Source organism: Convolutriloba macropyga, chromosome 8 (genome assembly GCF_964194025.1).
Source record: "Convolutriloba macropyga chromosome 8, txConMacr16.3, whole genome shotgun sequence".
Taxonomy (NCBI): Eukaryota; Metazoa; Xenacoelomorpha; order Acoela; family Convolutidae; genus Convolutriloba; species Convolutriloba macropyga.
Window position 1 is genome coordinate 33,690,933 of NC_134475.1, and position 23,049 is coordinate 33,713,981.

At 38.1% G+C, this 23,049-nt stretch overlaps 1 protein-coding gene across 2 annotated transcripts in view; it reads left to right on the forward strand.

The window, feature by feature from the left end:
- Nucleotides 1-22,840, forward strand: part of LOC142344697 (uncharacterized) — a 101,824-nt gene extending 78,984 nt beyond the window's left edge. Inside the window, exons 11-16 of one of the 2 annotated variants that reach the window (XM_075396562.1) lie at nt 7,230-7,271; nt 15,161-15,211; nt 15,611-15,790; nt 21,272-21,478; nt 22,070-22,392; nt 22,683-22,840. In XM_075396562.1, the coding sequence (XP_075252677.1) occupies nt 7,230-7,271; nt 15,161-15,211; nt 15,611-15,790; nt 21,272-21,478; nt 22,070-22,392; nt 22,683-22,821 (942 nt within the window). In that variant the 3' untranslated portion in view covers nt 22,822-22,840. The remainder of the gene's footprint in view (nt 1-7,229; nt 7,272-15,160; nt 15,212-15,610; nt 15,791-21,271; nt 21,479-22,069; nt 22,393-22,682) is intronic. The other variant, XM_075396563.1, reaches the window with a different exon arrangement.
- The last annotated feature ends 209 nt before the right edge of the window (nt 22,841-23,049 follow it).

The following is a 23,049-nucleotide window of genomic DNA, read 5'->3' on the forward strand; positions in this document are numbered from 1 at the left end:
ACTATGGGTTCAAGTTTTGTTGGAATCGGCGATGCTTCAGTATGGTTGGCTGGTGAGGGGGTGACATCTGTGGTGTCACTAAAACGATAAGTTATAGGCGGGTACTTTGTAACTTAAGAAAAAGATCCCTAGGAACTTCCTGATAATCTGATCGAACGATTCTTGTAATAGTGATATTGTTTGAGTGCATTCTCGTTTGCTAGGGTTAAAATATTCAAGATGGAGAGATCTGAAGTTTAGATTGTGTTTCAATGAAGGATTCACTCGCAAACTTTAAGATAGCGTCTTTGAGTGAGTGCTATTTGTACATTTTTCCGTTTATTTGTCTTTGGGGGCGGTGGTTTTCAGTTATGGAGTCTGTTTGTAATACTTGAAAGATTGTTTGCGAAAAAATTCCAAAAAACATTTAGGTAATGATTTGGGCCATTATGATGTTCCAAAAGAATTTTAAGATTTGCGTAGAAAGCGCTGCGAAATAAGACAGACATTTAGAAGTTGAACACAGTCCTTGCAAATGCTATTTCTTTTAAATATGTACCAGGGGTTTACGAAGTTTCCAATCAGGGAGTCGCTTAGATAGTTTCCACTTCAATAGTTAATTGAATCGCGCCAGTCAAGTCGGAAGAGAGTGAACTCTTTACCGTTTATGAATAATTTTTTTTGAGTCTGTATTGTCTCTATAATTTTGAGTACTGGACTTGTAACTGTGCTTGTTTTGCAAGATCTGTAAAGTTTGCAGCGTGTGCTACTTTTCTCGTTATCAATTAGTTGATTAATTTTCATGTTATAGAGTTTGTCCAATCGCTCTGGCTAAATATACGAATTTATTGAGCGATAAAGTTAATAAGAGTAAAGTGGTAAAGTTCATCGTATTCAAAGATTTGTTGGCGCCGTCGGCCAACACGGAATATTTGAACGTGTGCCAAAACTCTTTGTGAATCTAGGCTTCAGCGGAAAGGGGGCACGCTCCAAAGGAAGTCCACAGTCACGTGCTTCTTCCGTGTACTCGTTCTCGAGGGGCCAATGGTGCATTTCACTGATGTCGGTTTGAGCGTGTGCCCAGGGGGTGACACTGTGCTCCGTGTTGGTCCCGAGTGCATTAGTGAACTGATAAAAGCGGAAGATGGGTCCTGTTGCCCTGTGATTGGTCCTGTGCGTTGGTGCAAAAGGCTGGTCTGGGTCGACGTTGCGAGGATTGTGAGCCTCGATGTGGGCCTTTGGGAGTAACTGGTTGACAACTGTGGAGCCCTGCCTGGAGACATCCGGACCTGATATTTCTCTTGTTGCACGGGGCGGGCTTCCAGGTGAAGGGATGTACTGTCGGCCTGACGGCGCATGTACTGTCGGCCTATTTTTACGGAATTGGGAGCCGTAAATGCTGAGGGAGGTGGATAGGCCGGCTGATGTGATCTTGCTTGCGGCATTATGACTCGTCCAGGGTAGGCTCAGTTGGGTACAAATGTCTCTGGGTTCCGTCGTTGTGACTGCTCTGCCATTGATTCATCGGCCGAAGGTTGAGTTGTGGGTGTATATTGCTGGGTAGTGAAAATGGGCTCTTGTGACAAGCCCACAGTGAGCGGCATCCTAGTTTGCTCGAGGGAGTTAGGGTCACTCCCAAGTAAGAGTGGAAGCTCCTGATGAGGAGGATGACGTGGCTGGTAAAGGCAGAGGGTTCAACCGCGAGTACGAGGATTAAGTGGATTTCGCACACTAGTTCACTTATTGGGGGATCCAATGCCAGGGGTGTCACTGGCGAAGGGAAAATATCGTTCCCCTCCAGAATAAGCAAATCGAATGATGTGGGTTTGACATTTGGTGGAGTCGGGGCTCCTTCAGTATGGTTGGCTGGTGAGGGGGTGACATCTGTGGTGTCGCTAAAACGAATAGTTATAGGCGGGTACATGGTAACTTGAGAATAATATCCTCAGGATTTTTCTAATATTCTGGTCATGTGGGACAATCTCTTCTTGTGGGTGATATTGTTTGATTGCATTTTCGTTTACTAGGGTGAAAAGGTTCAAAATGGAGTGATCTAAAGTCTGGTTTAGAAGTTGTTTCAATATGGAGTTTATAGCATTACTAAATCGTTTTTAGAGGCGTCGACGCCCTACTTTTGAATTTGGAGTAATTATGTACTGGCGCGGAAAATTTCTTATAAAAGTTCTCAAACCTTTTCTTTAAATTTGTGAGTGTGAGTTAGTGCTATATGTACAGTGTCTGTTTATTTGTCTTGGGGGCGATGGTTTTTAGTTATAGGAGTCTGTTTGTAATACTTGAAAAGTTGTTGGCGGAAAAATTCCAAAAAATCCGGTAATGATTTGTGCCAATATGATATCGGGTTCCAAAATAATTTTAAGATTATATGCGTTGAGAGCGCTGCGAAATAAGCCAAAGACATTTAAAGTTGAATACAGTCCATGCAAATGCTATTTCTTTTAATAGTCTCCGTTAATTAAATCGCGCCAGTCGAGGTGGAGGAGACTTAACTCTACCGTTTTTGAACAGTTTCTTTAAAAAATCTGTATTGTCTTTATAATTATGAGTATTGGGCTTGTAACTGCTACTTCAAATTTTTGCCGCTTCGCCAGCAATTAGTTGATTAATTTTCTATGGTGTTTGTCCAATCGCTCTTGCTTAATATACTTATTTATCGAGCGGCAAAGTTAATAAGAGTGAAGTATCGGGTGTGAAAACTTTAACGTTGTTTTGCGCGTTTATTGGGTATGGCGTTCGACGATATAAATCACCATTGTCTGCATGGAGCGGAACTTGCTGATCTAAATTATTAGCTTCATATGGTGCTTTTACTGACCAAAGAAATCGTTTCCGGTTTACTTGATCTACTCGTTGTACTTTATTTTTGTAAAAAAAAATAGGAATGCGTTCAATACAGCGGTTTTATACTACATAAATGGGTTAAGAAACGGTTTTGCACAGGAAAATTAAGATTACGTTTGAACTTTTTAGTGTTGCGAATGTTTTTTTGCTGTGATAATGTATCCTACTAATGGAATCAGTAATATAAAAGCAATTTTGTGTAAGGTTTCTGTCGGGGTCGCATAATTTCCTGTATATTGAAAGACTTGTTTGATCCATTTCTAAAATACGCAACTAATGACTTTTTCAATTTTGGCGTCGATTTGTTTATTTGGTTGTACTGCTCCAACTGAGGGTGGTATGTTTTGAATTGTGTTGTATACGTCCTTAAATTCTTGTTAGCGTTTGCCCGTAGCAAAATTGAAGCCTTCGTGATTTTATAAATAAATATCCTGATATTGTGTCGCGTAATAAGGGTGATATTTATTGCATTTGTGTACTGGTTTAGTTTTGAATTCGAATCGGGACGAAGCCGATTCGTGAAATAAGTAGTCTTGAAAGCGACGTGTGTACATGTGGGCATTATGTTGATGTCCTGTGTTAGTTTCGTTTTTTTGTTAGTGTTTCTATTACAATTTGTTTTGAATTTTCATCATTCGGGCCTGTGATCCACCTACGTCAAAAAATTCCACTGATTATTAGGCTCCCAAATATTTGTTGCTTTAATAACGTGCTCTGGAGGCGGTACCCCGTTTCAATTTTACATTTAAGTCTAGTGTCTTAGGTTTGAAGCTTGATTTGCTACTGGATGCTTTTAAAATGTTGAGAAATTGATGTTGGAAGAAATTTCCGGTTTTTGTTAGCAAGTTTTCAAGTGCCGGAGGTTTGAATTCTATTTTTGCTGTTTCTCCCGAGTTTTTAACTATTGGCGTCAACAGGTCATACATGTGTTCTAATAAGGCATAGTTTTTTGGAGTAGTCAAATGCCAGTAAATAACTTATATGACTTATGCGCTGTATGTTTTATTAGAATTGCGGCTATTTGTTTGGGACATTGTGTTGGCGAAGCGATAGCGGCTATTTGTTCTGGACGTTGTATTTTTTTAATTCTTCGTCTCCATCAGTTAATCTCGATGGAGTTTAGTTTTTCAAGTTTAGTGACTTCTACTGATTTGCATTTAAAATTTGCGTGCGTAACGTCATCTGTTCTGCTTTTAGGTCAATTGCGTGACTTACCGAACACACAAAAATGACTTCTGAACTCAATTAATGAACTTTAAACTTTATGAACATGTACTAGTTAAATATCACTAGTTTGCATCTAAGTAATGACAAACGAATATACCCTTATTCTTGTGTATTAGAGTCTTGTTTTTGATTTTGAATATCAATTTTGAAAGAGCTCTATTAGGCCTTTGCCTTAGAGCGTATGTGCCTCCTTTAAATGACAGTCCGAATCTAACCCAAGAAACTCTGGTGGACTGTTAGATGAGTGGTGGTCAATCTTTGTGTCTTATTCTGTAGTTGTTTCAATTCCATGAAGGCAACAAGCATCTATCGCGGCTATTTTCTTGCAATCTGCCGGGTATGTTGAGTTTTACCCGCTTCAGTTTTTTGTTGTCCTGTTTTGTGTCATTAATAGCCGCCTCATCTTCTCAGCCCGCTATTATAGCGCTCCTATTTTTTTTTTTTTTTACTTCGTCGAATAAAAAAATTTTTCGCTTTACCTCATTTTGCCGCTTTTTCAACATTTTGCGTGAAATCTTTTTGACTTCTCTAGGCTAGTTTCTCTCTTCTCTCATTCTGCTAAAAGTGAATTTGAACATCAGTTGCTCAGCAAAGCAATTCAAAATGAACAGAGTCAGTATAAAAAATTGAAGTCAGAAATAGAAACGGGATAAACCCATAAAGCCCAATTTTAGATGCCCGCTATTTGAACGTCGTTCCTATAAGTCTTAGTTACCACCTCTAATGCTTATTGGTGTTGATAGTAGCCCCTGTAGCCTCTCTCTCTAAGAAACAGAAGTACGTTATCTTCAACTACGAAATGCCATCAAAATAAATAGGACTTAAAAAATGTTTTTGTACAAAAATCTTTTTTTTTTCAATATCTTCTATTCTTTCAATCCCAATCATGCTTATTGGAATCAACGGCGGCTATTTTCCGGCAATCTGCCGGGTATGTTTAATGACTGGCCTCATTGGCTTTCCAATGAGGTGGAATAGAAGCTATTCGATATCTAACTGTTTTTACTACTTTGTCACAGCTTGTTTTCAAAAATAGTCATTGATTTTGTTTAGTCTTGTCCAGTTTTGTAGTTATTTTTTTGTTTTATCACTTAGTCTTTTTTCACATTTCTAACCACTTTCTAATGAGGGATTAATGAATCTCATTAATGCTTTGAGTTCATAGTTTGTGTTTTTCTTGATCTTTTCGATATCTGTTGATATTTGCGATTTTTTGTTTAGTTTTGTGTGTGTTTGTTAATAGCCGCACAGTGATAGCTGGGGCTATTATTGGTTTTCTCTTGGTTTTTTTTTCGTCGTCGCGATTTTTGTTACGACCGACCATATGACGTCACAACCACTTTAAATCTGCATTTTGTTCATTCGTTAATGCAATTTCAACTGAAGCGTGTGTGTGACGTCATTTTTCGCACTTAGCGGAGCGAGTTTTTCGTTCATTCGCATGATTAAATTTTTGGTCACTCTTGACTTACCACACTCTCAAAAATGACTTCCTCACTTCAAAATTGACTTTTATTTACTTTGTTTCGAAGAGATAAGGTCAAATGGGTGTGTATGTCACTCTAAATGAAGGTTATTTGAGAGCAGCTAATCGGTGCATCAAAAAATTATACGTATTTTTAATTATATATAACATATCAGCCTTCAATGAAAAGACGAATTTTTTTGGTCTGTCTTTTTTACTCTTTTTTTGAGACTGCAGATCTACGAAGCTATTGCGGCTATTTTCTGGCAATCTGCCAGCTATGTTTGTACTTTTGTTCTCTTATCTCTTAATTGCAATAATGACTTGTCCCATCGGTTGCTAATGAGGCTTAACTTAGTCAAAACAATAATTTAAATTCATAGCTTGTGCTCTATAGAATCGACACAAATAATTTTGAAATATCACCAATTTTCGTAGTTTTTGACCAATTTTTAATTCTCATTTAGGTTTTCTAGTAGTTTATTCTCATTAATATGAGTTGTCCGTTTCTAATGAGATATATGAATCTAATCAATGACTTTAGATAATTGCGATGGTTTTTACGATTTTTCAAAACAATTTCTGTCATATTGTCGGTTCTTGACTCTTGCCTTTTTTCTTTGCTTTTAGCTGGGTTTCGTTGATTTTCATGTGGGTTTCTTGTGGTTTAATGGTCGTCAATTTATTGGTATCAGCTTTTAGTTATGTCTTTTAATGAGATTCAATTTTGTATTTCAGTTTTTGGAATTTTTTGCTCCTTGCCTTCATTTTTTAATTGCTCCCAAACGAAGTGTGCTGCGGTCCTTTTGCGATTTGCTGCTTGACCGATGTTTTGTCCTAACCTTTGTCCTAAAAAACGTAAAAACAGGTAAGGTGCCGAGGGCTTTAAATTCTCTTGTAGCCTTACTGCTCATTAGTCTCTTAGGTATGCGATCACCGAAGCAGTTTAAGAGACATGAATTCCTGATATTTCTTTCCACGTGCATAAAGGCTCATGTGCTTTGTTGACTGTCATTGTTGGATGTTGCTGGAGAAATGTTGACTCTCAGGCCCAGGTCATTAGTGAATTTACTTCTGTGGATTGTAATTAGGACTTTTCCTGCTATGTTTTTAAACTTCTTTTTTTTACCTTTTTTCCTTTTGTGGAAGTTACCACATTCACGTTTGACTTCTGACTTACAAACTGTTTCGATTGAATGGAATTTATTATTCTTTCCGCATTATTACGCCAGCTCCTGCAAGGGCAAAACGCAAAGTCAAAAGAAATGGCATGAACAATTAAAGACCGGGCAATATGACTTCTCAGTATTAGTATTAAGCTTATTGTACCTCATATTGAATTCAGCATATTTATCAAATCTCTTGGAACTGCGGACCAAATTACAGTTTTTAGAAAAAGTTCAGCTGTCGTTATTTTTTCAATATTTTTCTCTAACTCTTTCGATCCCAACGTCGGTCATTGGGGTCACGGTGCCTGTTTTCGGGCAATCTGCCGGCTTTGTTCTTAATTTATATCCTAATATTCACAATAAATTTTTGGCTCTTTCAATCTGCTCTTTATTACGCCGGCTCTCTAGCACATACCGGGACTGCGCACTACGCAGTATTGCATGGGTCGGTAGCGGTGCTAGATAATTATTACGCATGAATTTGATTTTGTTCGTGATTGACGTGTATTTGTTTATTGATTACCCTCAAGATGACTGCAATGGAACGCCGCGCTTTCATCCATCCCGCGCAAGTAGGTCAAGTTGTAGGGTAATCTCTTTAGTCATCTCATTAAGAATTGAAATACATCAACTGACCTCAATTAAATGAACGGTAATGAATTGCTCATCATTACTGCACAAATTGCTCTCAAAATATTCCGAATTGAATTATTGGAATTTGTTTCCTATGCTTCGGTAAATGAAATTCCTTTATTTACAACGCATCGCCAAGCAATTTTATCAATCTTATTTTTACAAGATTACCGGTAGAGTTTAAGAATGCAAAAATATCACCGGTAGATGGTTATAATTTACCCGGAAAGGAAACAGTTCTGAAGCAATGTTAAAATTGCTGTTCTGTTTAATAGCCGTCAACCTCTCAAAGGCTACTATTAAGGCGCTCTCCTTGGGGAGCTTTGTTTTCTTGTTAATAGCCGCAAAGCGATAGCTGGGGCTCTTATTGGCCTTCTGTTGGTTTCTTTATTTCGTCTTCAAGATTTTTGTTACGACCATGACACCGCGATAACTTGGAATTTGCTTTTTGTTCATTCTTTCATGCAATTTCGACTGAATTGCATGCGTGACGTCATTTATCACTCTTAGTGAAGCGAGTTATTTCGAACATTCGTGTGATTAAGTTTTTGGTCACACGTGACCTGACTGTCAAAAGTGACTTCTTCACTCTCAAATTAATTTTTGTCAAGGAGATAATTTTGTCAAATTCCTTTAATTGAAGAGTTTAAGTAAGTGTTTGTCACTCTTATTCGGTTATTCGAGAGCAGCTAATGGAAGCCGCGATAATTTAATGAAAAGAAATTTCTTTTTTGATGTTTTTTATAGCTGCGAAGCTGTAAGCTGAGCGTAGCTATATTGCGGTGCTCTTGGTTTTTTACAATTCAAAGAATTTGAATTGTATTGGGGCGCTGTCTTTTTTTCAAATTGGAGTAGTGATTTTGGTCACGCCGAAACAGGAAATGGAGCGAAAAAGCGAGTGGTTTTGCGGCGTGAATTTTTTCGCTCTAATTTTAAAGTAGAGTGAGAAAACGGTGTTTGAACAAAAATTGGCTTTCTCGCTAGTGGTTTTTTGTTCACATGCGGCAATTTCGCTTTGATTTTTTCTGTTTTTTCGATTTTTTGGATCGGATTTTTTTTCTAAATGGTTTTCCCAATCCATTCATAGTCGTTTCTAGGTCTAGTTTTTTTGTTTAGTCAATGAAAATTCTTTGAATTGTACGTCAGGACTTGTCCTGCTATGTTTTTTGTTTCGTCGTCTGACGCTCTTTTTTCGTTTGACATTTGTTCACACAGCAAAGCTGAAAAAGTCAAATTTTCTGAATGACTTCTTCCTCTCACTAACGGCATTTGCGCGCGTGACGTCATTTCTCACTCGCTTTAGCAAAAGTTTTTAGGTTATCTGCGTGATTAGATTTTGATCATACGTGACTTACCTCATTCAATAAAATGACTTTTGCACTTTAAAACTTAGGTTTAATTTGAATTTGCTTAAGGTCAAAGGAACTCATATGTGCAGTAAAGGTCCCTAATAAGAGGCTTCTGTGGAATGAATTTTAACAACCTTTATTGATTTATCGCTGAATGTTTTTCAGCCTAGTTTTTTGAGCGGCATTGTTTTTCAGTTTAGATCTGTATCTGTTTCTATCTCTATTATATGGCACGCAGGTCTATTCTTTCGCAGCTATTCCGGCAATCTGCCGGTTATGTTTTATCTTTTTGAGACTGCAAATCTGCGAAGCTATCGCGGCAATTTTCTGGCAATATGCCAGCTATGTTTTTTTACAGGAGCTACTGTGTTTAGGCGGCGTGCGTTTTGAGCTAAAAGCGAAAGTGAGTAAAATTAACGTCTAAATTTTTTGACTATTTTTTGCTGAGGGCGATAAGTTTTTTGTTTTGTGCTCCTCTAAATTAATGACTTTTTGACTTCCAATAGTTTTCTTTCGAAAAGAAAGAGCTAAACGTTTTTAGCCGGTTTTCTGTACATTGGTTAATTGTTTGTCAGTATTTTTAATTTTTCTGTTAAAAAAATTTCTCGTACCATCGCTTGACCCAACCGCTCGCCGGTCGTTTGATAACATTTTGCTCGACGTATGTTGATTATCATTACCTTATTTTTTTAAGTTTTTTGTTGCATTCTCAAAATTATGAAGTTTTTGTTTTTCTGTGTTCATTACGTTCAGCTTGTTCGATTTGTGCTTTTTTAAACGTTTTTGTGTCCAGCAAATAGCTGTGACAATTTTTGGATATAACTTATGGCTCTCGCTCTGACTTTATGACTCGCAGTTTTCAAGATCTCAACTTGTAATAGCCGCCGTCAGCCTCTCCACGGCTAGTATTTAGACGCTCTCATTTTGATTCGGTTTACCTTTTGGTCACATTTTTCGTTTTACATAAATCATGACTTTCGCGTTTGACTTCTGACTTACTTCACTCTCTGTTTCAACTGAATACATTTAAGTTCTTTCACGCATTGAATTACTCAAAGTGGCGATTACTGTCAAAGTCAGAAGAGCAAAATGAAATGCGACGGGATAAACCGATAAAGACCGGTCATCAAGTCATTGAAGATTAGGTTATCAAAGTTCATTAGAGTGTTTGCTAGCTGGCATTGGCATTAAGCTTATTAGCTTTCAGTTTAGAATTGAATTAAGTATAGTTTTAGAATCTAACTGAAACTGCTTGCGAAATAAGAACAATTTTTCACACTGAAAAACCCAAAATATGGTGAATTTCTTGGTTATGTTTGAATTTGATGCTGTGAAGCCGAAACTGATGCAAGGTTTGGTTCTTAGATTTTGGTTTCTGTTTAATCTATTCTCATGTGATTGATTGATTTTACAAAATAATGTGCGCTTAGTTTTCATATTGCGTCTTTCGTGTCATATAGAGTTGCAGGGATGGGTTCCTGGATTGGACGCTTCTATGCATCGGAACCCACACCCTGCCTTACGGCCGGGCCCAAGTCCAATGACCCCAAAAGCAATCCGAGCGGGTTTTCGAAGTGAAGACAAGTCGAATCAGCCCACTTGCCTCCTAAAGTGCTGGCTGGACTGACCATCAAGATTTTTTGATGAGAGTCGGCATTGAACTGAACCCAGGGCCAAAGCCAGAAGGTTTCTGTGGCCTATGCGACAGCCTGTGCACCAAATGGCAATATGGTGCCATAGTGGCAAATTAATTCACCTGAAATGCAGCTTACTGAAATCAGTTAAACAGCTGACCATTGAGTTTTATTGCAACAATTGCGTGTTCTGCACCCAGGCAAAAGCTATATTAGTGCCAGTTGCAACTGACACTGTTTTAACAACCAAGAAGAATTTTAATGGAACCAAGAAGAAGATTGGCATCGAGAAGAACAAAGAAGATCAAGAAACAAACAAGAACATTAACCGTAACCAAGCCTTCACAATCCTCCAATTCAATGCAAATGGCCTCAAAGCGAAAATGGATTTTTTGTCAAGTTCATGAGAGACAGAAATGTGAACATCGCAGCTATCCAATAAACTTTCTTCAGCAACACCGTCAAGGCACCAATGGGTATCTCGCTGATAGCAGAAAACCGACCCAAGGAACGCGGGAAATGCGGTGAAGTAGCCTTTCTTGTTTACAATTCTGTCCAATTCCGAACTTTTCAACTCCCAAAGCCAATCGACTCTCACATCGAACAGCAGGCAATTGAAGTGACTTCTGGGACATCGGCCATTAAGGTGGTCAACATCTACATTCCACCTCAATCCAGCTGTCAAGCAGGATATACATCCTCGATTAAACACCTAGTAACCCTGGAAGATGCAATAATACTAGGTGACTTCAATGCTCACAGCAACCTCTGTTTCTCCCGAGTCACCGAGGAACCACGAGAACAAAAGCCTGTGGAGGAGATTGATGAATCAACCCTGATGGTTTTGAACGAAGACTTTCCAACAAGAGTTGTGAAGGATCCAAGTGCTCACCAGATATATCGCTAGCCAGCAACTCTCTAGCGGTGAACATTGAATGGACGACTGAGCTGGCACTCGGTTCTGACCACATACCAATCGTCCTTACTGTGAAAAGTGAGATAACCCGAATTGAGGCCTCAAAGAGGACTTTCATCAACTTCAAGAAGGCAGACTGGCCCAGTTCAGGGAAGAACTGGAATTCACTCTTGCTAACACGAGCTTCAAGTCAGCAGCAAAAGGTGAAGAAACTTTTTGTAAGCTTGTAACGAAGGCCGCGAGCAGGCATATCCCGCAAGGTAGAATGAAAAGTGTATTTCCAAATTTCCCTACTGAAGCTATTAAGTTGACCAAAGAAAGAGACGAGCTACAAGAACATCAACCCGGGGACCCTAAAATAGCTCATCTCACCAGTGAAATTGACAAAGTCGTTCAGAACCATAAGCGCGAAGCCTGGCGCAAGTTTTTAGAAAGTGTTGACCATAAAGGAGGAACAAGTAAGTTAATGTCCAACATCCAGTCGCTAAATGGAGCGAAGCAGAAACTAGGAGCAAACGGGCCAATCGAGTTTGAAGGGAAAATTGCATACAAACCGATGAAGTGCACAATTGGTTCAACCAGCAGTTTACGCGCCACCCCAGCGTAGGCGATATCCAACGAGTAGCAGTAAGGAATATCAGACAACTAAGGAAAGCTAAGGTCGAGCTAACTCCGAAGATGGTAGCAGAAGTGATCAAGGCAACCAAGAAGAGTAAGGCCCTAGGGCCAGATCGCATAGCTCCTATCCACCTGCATCACATTAGTCCAGTTGCAGTTAGCTTTCTCACGAAACTGATCAACCTGTCCCTGAATTCATCGGTGATCCCAGCTCTATGGAAAGACGGAAGAGTGATCCCACTCAGGCAAGGACCCAGAGCAGGCAGAGCTACAGGCCAATTGCTCTACTTTCCCCAGTAGCAAAATTATTTGAAAAGCGGATACTGCCAGACTTCGAAAAGTGTATTCAACTAGAAGATCACCAACATGGATTCAGGAAATGGAGATCCACTACGACAGCACTGAACTGTCTGAATCATAACATCAAGAGTGGACTCATTAAGTGCAAACCATGTCATCGAACCCTGATGGTAGCGCTTGACCTTAAAGCGGCGTTCGATACGGTTTGCCATGGTTCACTGCTCACGGATATCCTCAATACAGGTCTACCAAACTACCTCAAACAATGGCTACTGTCGTACCTGCAAGATTGATCTAAATATACAGAATTCAGAGAGAGTAAATCAACAAGGAAAGTGAAGCAAGGAGTTCCACGAGGTGGAGTACTTTCCCTTTTCTTGTTCAACCTGTATATGAGATCACTTCCCAGTCCACCGGAAGATGTCAAGATCATCACCTATGCAGACATAACAATAACCTCTTCGGGACCAGATGTCAAAGTTGGCAGTGAAGATCACAGAATGCCTGAAGAAGGTCAGCGTGTGGCTGAAAAGCAGGAAGTTAGTGCTCTCAGCAGAGAAGTCAACAGCCACCATCTTCACAACTTGGTCAAAAGAAATCTGTTTTGAGCCAGAGGTCAACATAAAAGGAAGAGAAAATCCTAGTCATAGAAACACCAAAAGTACTGGGAGTTGTCTTTGACAATTTGCCTAAGTTCACTCAACATGTGAAAAAAGTCAGCGAAAAGTTCCAGAATCGAAACAATGTCCTGAATAAGCTGCTGGTACCAACTGGGGTTGCACGAAAGAAACGTTAAGTACCAGCTATAAAGCAATAGGGAGATCTGTTATCAACTACGCTTCACCAATCTGGACACTAGACCTGAGTCAAAGCAACTGGAACTCTCTTCGAGCAAAACAAAATGCAGCGTTGCGCGTAGTAACTGGTTGCGTTCGAATGACCCCAGTGGAGCATATTCACGAAGAAACGAAGATGATACATGTGAAGTAGTATAACCAACTGTTGTCAATACATTTTCTCCTGACCAGCTTCCAACAAACCAGAGTAGATCATCATACTGTTGCCAATGAAGATAATGCCAGAAACATCAGGGCCAGCCTTTATAGTGAATTTGGAAAAGTTGAAGAAGTGACAAATGGAACCAAGACAGTAACGGCAGAACAATACAAAAGTGGACTAAAGGTGTTGCATTACAGAGAAGTGAAGAAAGCAGTAGCCGTAAAATTGAATCTTCTGGGAGAGATTCCCCCGACATCAACGAAGTTGAGAAATTATCAATGCTCGAACGCACCAGATTGGCCGAATTCAGATCCGGCTACTGCCAACTTCTGAACAGCCCTCTGTAACAACGAAGAACACACTGTGATACACCTTTTTGAATGTCCAAAGAATCCAATTAGCCTGAAGATTACAGACCTCTGGATCAATCCGAATGAAGCAGTGAACTTTGGGGATAAAGGGAGTTACTGGGCCTCTCAACGCCAAATCAAGATCTCGTGCTCAGGCAGATGGCAGAGAGGGTGAGACGTCAACCTGCCAAGGAGTTACTGGGCCTCCGCAGAAAACCAGGGTTTCCTTTGCATTGACCAGCGGCAAGGAAAGTGCGCCCCAGTTGATCACTACAAGCAGTGCTTCGGAGAGTCAGATTCGGAACACCAGGACGAGATGAGGCCTTAGATCTTCACCAAAGAAAGCCAATCGGATTGCAGATGGCTAAAACAATAACAATTACAGGGATTGGGGTTTTGAGACGGGCTATCTGTAGAATGATTAGCGCCTTAAACTTCAACTTTGTCTGCTTACATTCGTCTTTAAATTTTTGTCTTCTTCAACCCGAAAATTTGACTCTGATAGTAAAATGATTTGACGCTTCAGAGTTTTCTACGTGGAATCTGGGAGAAATTTTTTTATGAGTATAATTCTGTTTTCATTTTTGTAGATTTTCTGACCAAGTATCTTTTCTTTTGAAATTTTTGCTTGATTCGTTGATGTCACTGCTACTTTTTCTCCTTACGATATCTAAGTTTTCAAGTATCTCAGTTAGCAATGGCGAAGCAGATTGTGTTTGTTGGCAAAAAGAGTGGGTTTGGCTTCAAATACTTTTTACTTTTGGTTCTCATTCAAGTTTTGCTCGGTAGATTCTTTTTAAAGCTCGACTAATTTAAGAATGATAGAGTTGGAGCTGTTTCTTCATTTTAGTTTACTATTTTTGATAGATTGTTAGGGATAGTCCAACGCTTTGAGTCGCTTCCGGTCGTGCTTTTTTATTTAGTTTTACCTTTTCTTTGTCATCACTTTTCGCTTACCTTATTCTTTCAACTGACTAGAGTTTAAAATTAATTCAGACATTATACGCGAATACGTTAGAGCTCAAACAGAGAAATCAAAGGAAACGGGATAACCAATTATGCCCAGGTGCTAAAACTTAGTGGGTGAAAACTTAGTGTATTAAGTTATCGAAGTTGCTTAGAGTACACTGCTAATTGCTATCACACTTAAGCTTTTTGTCCTCCAATTTAGTGGCTTATTTTACCATAGTCGTCAATTTTCGCTTCAATTTCTCTGACTTTTTCGATCTCAAGGTCGGTCAGTGGAGTTCAACTGCTACGCTATTTTCCAGCAATCTGCCGGCTATGTTAACACTTTTTGATGCGAGGGGAATGATTTCACTAATTTAACCTTAGGTGATGCTTGTAACATTGTCGAAAATTTCAGAATAGGGTGTTAAGAACGAACAATCTTAGTAATTTAAAGATGTACATGTTTAGAAAGTTCAGGTGTTTATATGCTGCACCAGCTTAATGTATAAAAACGAGAAAACGGCGAAAAATTATAAATTGCATAGATAAATAGGTTACGTTGCAGAATCAGACAGGTCACTATTTCTATAGTTGAAGATATTAGCGTATCTCTCTTATCTTATCACTGTGCGTGCAAATGTGAACATATTACAGCCCTACAGAATTTTTTTTAGCAAAATGCCAATCATGCTTAAAACACGAGTTGTTTAGATGGTGACTTTGGTTGACATCTACATGACAGCAGGCACAGGAGTTTCAACCGTAAGTGGTCATTGTAATGAATAGAATGCCGAAAGTGAGCAATTTGCAAATTAAATGGTCTATTAGGTTGAAAAAACCAGAACACTCCCAGCGTGTTTGCTTCTGTAAAACGTGTAGCAAATGCATTTGACGGACTTTGGGTTGTGTTAGAAGTACTTGGGTAATGTCGAATTGCGCCTTTTCTAAAGATATACGAGTTTGTAAGATTTTGCAAGGAAGGCTAGCATCCTCGAGGTTGTTCTGGTTTGCCCAAGACTGAATTTTTGTCTTCAAAATTAGTCTGTTAGAAAGGAATTATGAATTAAGTTTTGAACGTTTTTACCCAATTTCGGCAGCACATTTGTTACTTTGTTCTTGCTGGCACCAATTTATTGGAATGAGGTTGAGTTGTATGTACAGGTGGGGAGCACTGACCTGGAGAACTTGCGTCGTCTGATTCCTGCTCTGAGCTACCAGTACTTCCTGTCAATGGACGTGAGCACCATCAACTTGCAGCTAGTCATGCTGAAAGACCTCGCAGTCCGATCCAGACACAAGTTCCCTCTCACTGCCGCACAGAAGTTCACCATCGCCAGACAGGTGCGTACAATTTGGTTGGACATCTGTGCTATTAATGCACAGTGATGCTGATTGTTTAATAGCCGCCCTCATCTTCTCAGCCGGCTATTATTGCGCTCGTATTTTTTTTTTTTTTTTACTTCGTCAAACTTTTTTTCGCTTTACCATTTTGCCGCTTTTTCGACATTTTGCATGAAATCTTTTTGACTTCTCTAGGCTAGTTTCTCTCTTCTCTCATTCTGCTAAAAGTGAATTTGAACATCAGTTGCTAAGCAAAGCAATTCAAAATGAACAGAGTCGGTATAAAAAATTGAAGTCAGAAATAGAAACGGGATAAACCCATAAAGCCCAATTTTAGATGCCCGCTATTTGAACATCGTTCCTATAGGTCTTAGTTACCATCTCTAATGCTTATTGGTATTGATAGTAGCCCCTGTAGCCTCTCTCTAAGAAACAGAAGTATGTTCAACTACGAAATGCCATCAAAATAAATCGGACTTAAAAAATATTTTTTGTACAAAAATCTTTTTTTTTCAATATATTCTTTTCGTTCAATCCCAATCATGCTTATTGGAATCAACGGCGGCTATTTTCCGGCAATCTGCCGGGTATGTTTAAATTATTTGGGATATCGGAGACAGCGTTGTGCTTACAAGAATGATTTTTTCCTTCAAGTTTTCGTAGCATTTGGAGTTTCTGGTTCAAAGTTAGTTGCAGAATTTGTCTTTTTTCGTCCGCTTTTTTGCGTATTTTTTGCTTATTTCCTGATTTTGTGTTTCTTGCTACTTTTTACTGTTCAATCTTTTATTCAGAGCGTTTTTAGAGGTGTTGCTGTAAGTCACTGGAAGCTAGACCGGGCACTTCTCAATTTCTATTTTGTTTTTTTTTTCGTACTTCGCTTTTTAATAGCCACCGCCAGCCTCTCAACGGCTATTATTTAGCCGCTCTCCTTTGTTTTAATTCGCTTTACCTTTTGATCCCTTTTTTCTTCGTTTTACACGATTTTCACGTTTGACTTCTAACTTACTTCACTCACTGTTTCAACTGAATGGATTTTAAATTCTTTCATGCATTGAATTACGTAATGTGGTGAATACGGTCAATGTCAAAAGAGCAAAATCAAAAGAGACGGGGATAAACCGATAAAGCCCGGTCATTAAGTCAGTGCATTAGGTTATCAAAGTTCATTAGAGTGTTTGCTAGCTGACTTTGGTATTAAGCTTATTAGCTTTGAGTTTAGAAGCTGAATTAAGTATAGTTTTAGAATCTAGCCGAAACTGCACGCCAAGTTAGAACACTTTTTACACTGAATAAAAAAACAGGAAAAAATTTGGTCAATTTGTCTCTTCTTTTTTCCCTTTTTCTGTTTTATCCCGATGTGCATCTAGCGCGTAAACGGAGGCTATTATCCGTCAATCTACCGGCGACGTTTGTATAAAACGGTAAGGTGGTAGACTGGTTTATGCTGCACAAGACAGTGGTGTGAAAGTTTTTCAAAATAATGGTTCAAAAATAACATTTTTGCAGTTTAATCAGTTTGTAGCTAAATTTGCAGAGAATATTGTTTATTTTCTTTTATCTCCGTTTCCTCTACTTGAAATTTTTTGTTGATTTGTTCTGTCAATTTGAAGTCTTTTAGTGAATGAAAACTAAACGTGGTCTTTTGCCAATAGGTGTTTCGGAGTTGCAACTTTTAAGTATCTTCTCAAATGCTTCATCATCTTTTCTGGTCGCATGCGTTTTCATTGTTCATTTTCAATTTATTTTAATGGTATTGTTAAACGGTTAGTGTTAATAAGTGGGATGTTAGTTAGAATGGTCGTTTTTCTCGAGTGGTTTCTGGAAATTTTCTGGCTGTTTTTTTAATTGACACTATTCGTTGCCTAATATTTTTGAAAATTTTTGCCTTTTTCAATATAATCTGTTGATTTATCAACTAGTATCATTAATTAGTATCATTGGGTGCTAATGAGGCAAAAATGAACTTATTTAAATGTTGGAAGTGATGGCTAGTTGCCTTGTTACTATTTGTTCTCAATATATTAATACTTTTTGAGTTCTGAGAGTGTTCGTTGTACTTCCTGTTGTCTTGTCGTTTAATCTTTTTAGGAACATGTCTAATAGGTTGCTAATATGCAAATTTTGATTGATTTATTTGTTTTAGTTCAAAATTAGTTCTTTCTGTGACTTTTACTCTCATTCTTTTTCAGAAATATCATCGAATTTTAGAGGCTTTACGAGTTTCTGCTAAATTTGTCGTCTTATCTCTTCGTCTCCTTAATGGCAATTCGCCTTGGATGCTAAGAATGCCGAAAAAAATTCAATAAAGTTTTGGTGGATTTTAGAATAGGTGAATCTAATTAGTCGCTCTACGGCAATCGTTGTTAAGACTTTGACACCTGCTTTTCAAAAAATGGAAGTTGATTTTTTGGATTTTTTCTCTTAGTCTCAATAAAAACAGTAATATCTTATTGACTTCCTATTACGGTGTTTTTTAGCTGTTTTTTTAAATCTTTTAGCTAACGTTTTCATTCGCTGAGATACCATTTGTTTTTGAAAGGTTCAAGTGAGTTTTCGAACCTTGCCTTAAATTGTAGTCTTATTGCCTTTTTCTGCCACTATAACCGCTGAAAGTAACTTTTTACCTTTGAAGTTTTTATGATTTGCTGTGGTTAAGTGTTTTGGATTGTAGCCATGAGGTTCTCGTAATTTTGCACCACTGGTTTTCAAAATTTCTGATTTTTGCCAATTTTAAGTTTTCGTCTCTTTTTGCTTTGTCTGTCCTTGGTTCCCGCTCAAAATCAACTTTCAAGTTTTGTTATTTGGGATTCACAAGTTTTTCAAAATATGGAAAAAAGTTTTCTAATTGTTTTTAGAATTTTTTCATTTTCGCTCATATCGGTTAGGTGCTCTGTTAGGTGCTCTGATGACTGTTTTAGATTGATGTTGCTGTAAAGTAATAATTGTAAGGTCATTAGTTAAGATGGTCTTTTGGATTGTTTTGCAGGACTTGTCATGTTATGTGTTTTAAGACGCTTTCACCCCTTTTTCTGATTACTTTTAACTTTCAAAATAGGATGAACAGGTAACGCTAGGCAGGCCTTAAGTTGCAATAGGTGCCCGCAGCTGGCGTTGGTAATCTTTTTTATTTGCTTAATGTACTGAAGTTGCTGGGAACGTCTCAATTGAAAGTTAAAAAGTCACTTATAAAATTTTTTAAACAAAATTAATTTTGCTGTTTTTCTTATTTTGTTTTGTTCGTTATTTGAGATTATCTGTTTTTAATAGCCGCACAGCGATAGCTGGGGCTATTATTGGCCTTCTCTTGGTTTTTTTATTTCGTCGTCATGATTTTTGTTACAACCATATGACGTCACAGCCACTTTTTGTTCATTCGTTCATGCAATTTCAACTGAATTGCATGTGTGACGTCATTTTTCGCTCTTAGTGGAGCGAGTTTTTTTGTTCATGCGCGTGATTAAATTTTTGGTCACACTTGACTTACCTCACTCTCCAAAATGACTTCCTCGCTTTGAAATTGACTTTTATTTACTTTAATTCAAGGAGATAAGGTCAAATGGGTGTGTGTCACTCTAAATGAAGGTTATTTGAGATCAGCTAATAGAGGCAGCAATAACTTATACAGATTTTTAATCAAAATATAACAGATCAGCCTTCAATGAAAAGACGAATTTTTTTGGTCTGTCTTTTTTACTGTTTTTTTTTTAGACTGCCGATCTGCGAATCTATTGCGGCTATTTTCTGACAATCTGCCAGCTATGTTTTTATGTTCCCCGTTTTTTCCCTTTAGCAGGACTTCAACTGTTTTTTTTTACTGAGCTCCTAGTAGTTTTTCGCAAGCTAGAGGTTCTCTTCATGACTGTATGTTGGATATATATGTTTTCGTAATGCAAACTTGATTACAAAAATGTGTAGTAATTTTTGCAATTTTTTGGGCAAAATTTTCTGAGTTTTGTAATCTGTGAGCCAATGAATCTTTTTCGGTTTTCAAAATATGTCACTGAAAAGTTTTTTGTGGCAATGGAGTGGTTTTCAACAAGTTAGCATCACAAATTTTTGCAATTTTGCGAATAATTTTTGCATTTTTTGAAAAGCTTTGTCATCCTCTGAGTTTATCTATCTACATGGGGCAGTGGAACGTTTTTTGGGCGTAAAATTGATTTACTGGATAGCCTCTGGAGATCACGAAGTTTTGAAGATATTAATATCACGAATTTGAGCAACATTAGAACGAAATTTTTAATTGTTTTCAAATTTTATGAAATTTTTTTATGTCCGGTTCATTGATCTTTATGGGGCAGTTAAAATCTTTTAGTCTCAAAATTGGGTTACTGATTGGTTTCTATAGACAATGCAATGGTTTTGAAGATTTTGATATCAATTTTTGCAACCTTTCAGTAAAATTCGCAATTGTTAAGGTTAAGTTTTTATCATATTTCATATTTTTAATTGCTCTCGAACGAAGGTCACGCTTTCGTACTTCGGTTTTGAGTGATCTCTATTGTTCTCACTTTGCGGTATTGTTCTCACTGTGCGTTGCTAATTCAATCAAACATAGTTACAACCAGCTTGGTAGTCCCCTGATTAGGGGAAATATATTTATTATAAAGTCGATTGCAGCATAGCAAAAAGAAGGGCCTGATAGCCGAGTGGGCAGTGCTTCTGGTGAGGGATCGTGAGGTCCATGGTTCGAATCCCGGCCTAGTCAACTATTCCTGCCCCCATAAATAAATTTTTATCTAGGCTGCAGCCCCTGAATTGTTTCTCCTGTCGTTCGAGAGCAATTCTTCCGACATTCGTCGGTTTATGTTTCTCCCGTTGGTGGGGACCCCTTTCAACGCTTTTTCGTGGTTTGATTGGTATAGTTAAATGAATAAATTTGGCCTTCAGGGTGAAAGCTTCAAGAACTTTAGCAATGATTATCTTTTTGGTAAGTTTGTTTGATTATTTTAGTTTCTCCTATTTTGAAACTGTTTCCCTTTTTGGATGGCATTGTTAAATTGATCTGCTGGTCTGGTACAGTAGTTCATCAATATTCATCAATCAACTTTTTGTATGGTTTTTCAGGACTAGTCCTGCTATGTTTTTTACTTTGTAAAATAAAAATTTGTTTCGCTTTGCCTCATTTTGCCGCCTTTTCGACATTTTGCTTTAATCTTTTTGACTTCTCTAGCTGGTTTCAGTTTTCGCTCATTCTGCTCAATGTGTCCTTCAACATCAATTGCTCAAAATCAATCTGAAACGAATAGAATCAGTATCGAAAAACAAAATCAAAACAGAAATGGGATAAAGCCCAAATTTAGATGTCCGCTACTTGAACTTTGTTCTTAAAAGTTAGTTAACATCTGTAATGCGTTTTGGAATTGATACTAGCCCCTGCATCCTCTCATTAAGAAACAGGTGTTGAGAACTATGAAATCCAATAAAAATAAATCAAATTATAAGATGAGTATTGTATTGAGATGTGAAAGTTATATTTAGCTGACAGTTTCGACGGACGATGATCTGACAGAGATGATAGTGAAGTCTTTGGGACCTGAGTTGTCAAATGAGCTGTCTCCTTCCGTCTTCTTCAACCAACTTCAGTCACTATCAGAGATGGGCATAGAGGTACAAGAGAACGGAGAGGTCCGACTCATAAATAACAATGCCCAAAGATTGGTGAACCAGGAATGGAGCGAGTTCCAGGTACATATTGCTGATACGTCCTGTTTCTTATAGTCTTCGTATTTATTATCAAACAAATGTCAGTACCTTTCACACTTATTCGACAGTTTTGCTATCTTCGCTCTTTCCAGATAACTGAAAATGAATTTCGTACTGATTGGTAATGATCTTAAAAGTTGTAGGTAAAAGTTTGTGTTAATGTTTTGAAAGTGGAGTGGTTTTAAGAAAAAACGTTAAATATATTAACTGGCATTTTTCTCAAGCTTTTAGGATTAGTCTTTTCCAACACTTTCCATTGCTGAATAACCGCACTCACCTAGCGAATTGCACTGGAAGCAAAATGCAGATTGTATTACGCAATTGATGTACCATTCAATGTAGTGGCCGTTTGTGAAGTAGCGATTTTCTAAGAAGACAATTAACTTGACGAATCGTACGATAAATGCATATCGATAAGTTCATGAGTGGTCAATTTGTACGAGCCAATGCTCGTTAGTATTTGTCTTAAAAGAAAGTTGGAATTATGAAAAACAATTTTGCAACTGGTTTGCTTGAATCTAAAATTAAGTGCTGTAAGTTTGAAATAATTTAATTAAGAAATTTTTTCTTTAGAAGTCGATCTTCTTTGCGTTCTACCGAAAAGAGTACGGAGTAGAGAACAACTTGAATGAAAAAGCGCTTCTGCAAATGAGCAACGTTGCCTCAGGAATCAGTGCGAAGGATATTTATGATAGCCGATTCACGAGTGCAATCGGAATAACACATGCTGTAATGACCCACGGAGGCACTATGGGCAAGGCATGGCTACTTTCTCTCCAGATTAGACGAGCATTCGCTGCTATGTATGGCTTGAGAAGTATCGACGAGTTCGACTTGAGTCTGCTTGGTACTGCTAATTTACAAGCACTGGACGGTCTGACGCTTCGCATGTTCAGGTAATTTTGTGACAAATCGGCAGCTTTTGAAAAAAAAATGTTGGATCATGTAGCCAGCTTAATAGTATCAACTGTTTTTCTTTTAATTCTGTCCTACAAAGTCTTATTTCTACGAAATTCGTTTGTTCGTAGACAACGACTTTAAAAAAACAAACTAAAAAAGGGATCAAAATTATTCGGTTCGAGTTGAATAATCCAACTTGCATGAATTTGGCAAGGCCAGAATTGAGCGCGCCATAATGAATAGCGAAATATGCCAGGAAGGAAATGCAAAGGTTTGTTCGTTTCAGCGTGAAAGAAATGGAGGGCTTGAATGCGGCTGATTGTCAGGATGTGATTAGTAAGATTGGTGGCTACGAGGATGTGTACCTCATTCCTTATCCCAAGAGAAGAGAACTCGTATGCTTCTATATTGAAAGGTTACAGTAAATTACTTGCAAAAGAAACATGTGGCGTACCAAATTATGAGAATGCTCTGGTTAATTGCTCCCGAACGAAATTCGAAGCAATTATTGTAAACGTGTGTGTCTTTATAGCTGCGAAGCTGTAAGCTGAGCGGAGCTATATTGCGGTGCTCTTGGTTTTTTGTTCCGCCGTCTGACGCTCTTTTTCGTTTTGCATTTTTTTTACACAGCAAAGCTGAAAAGGTCAAATTTT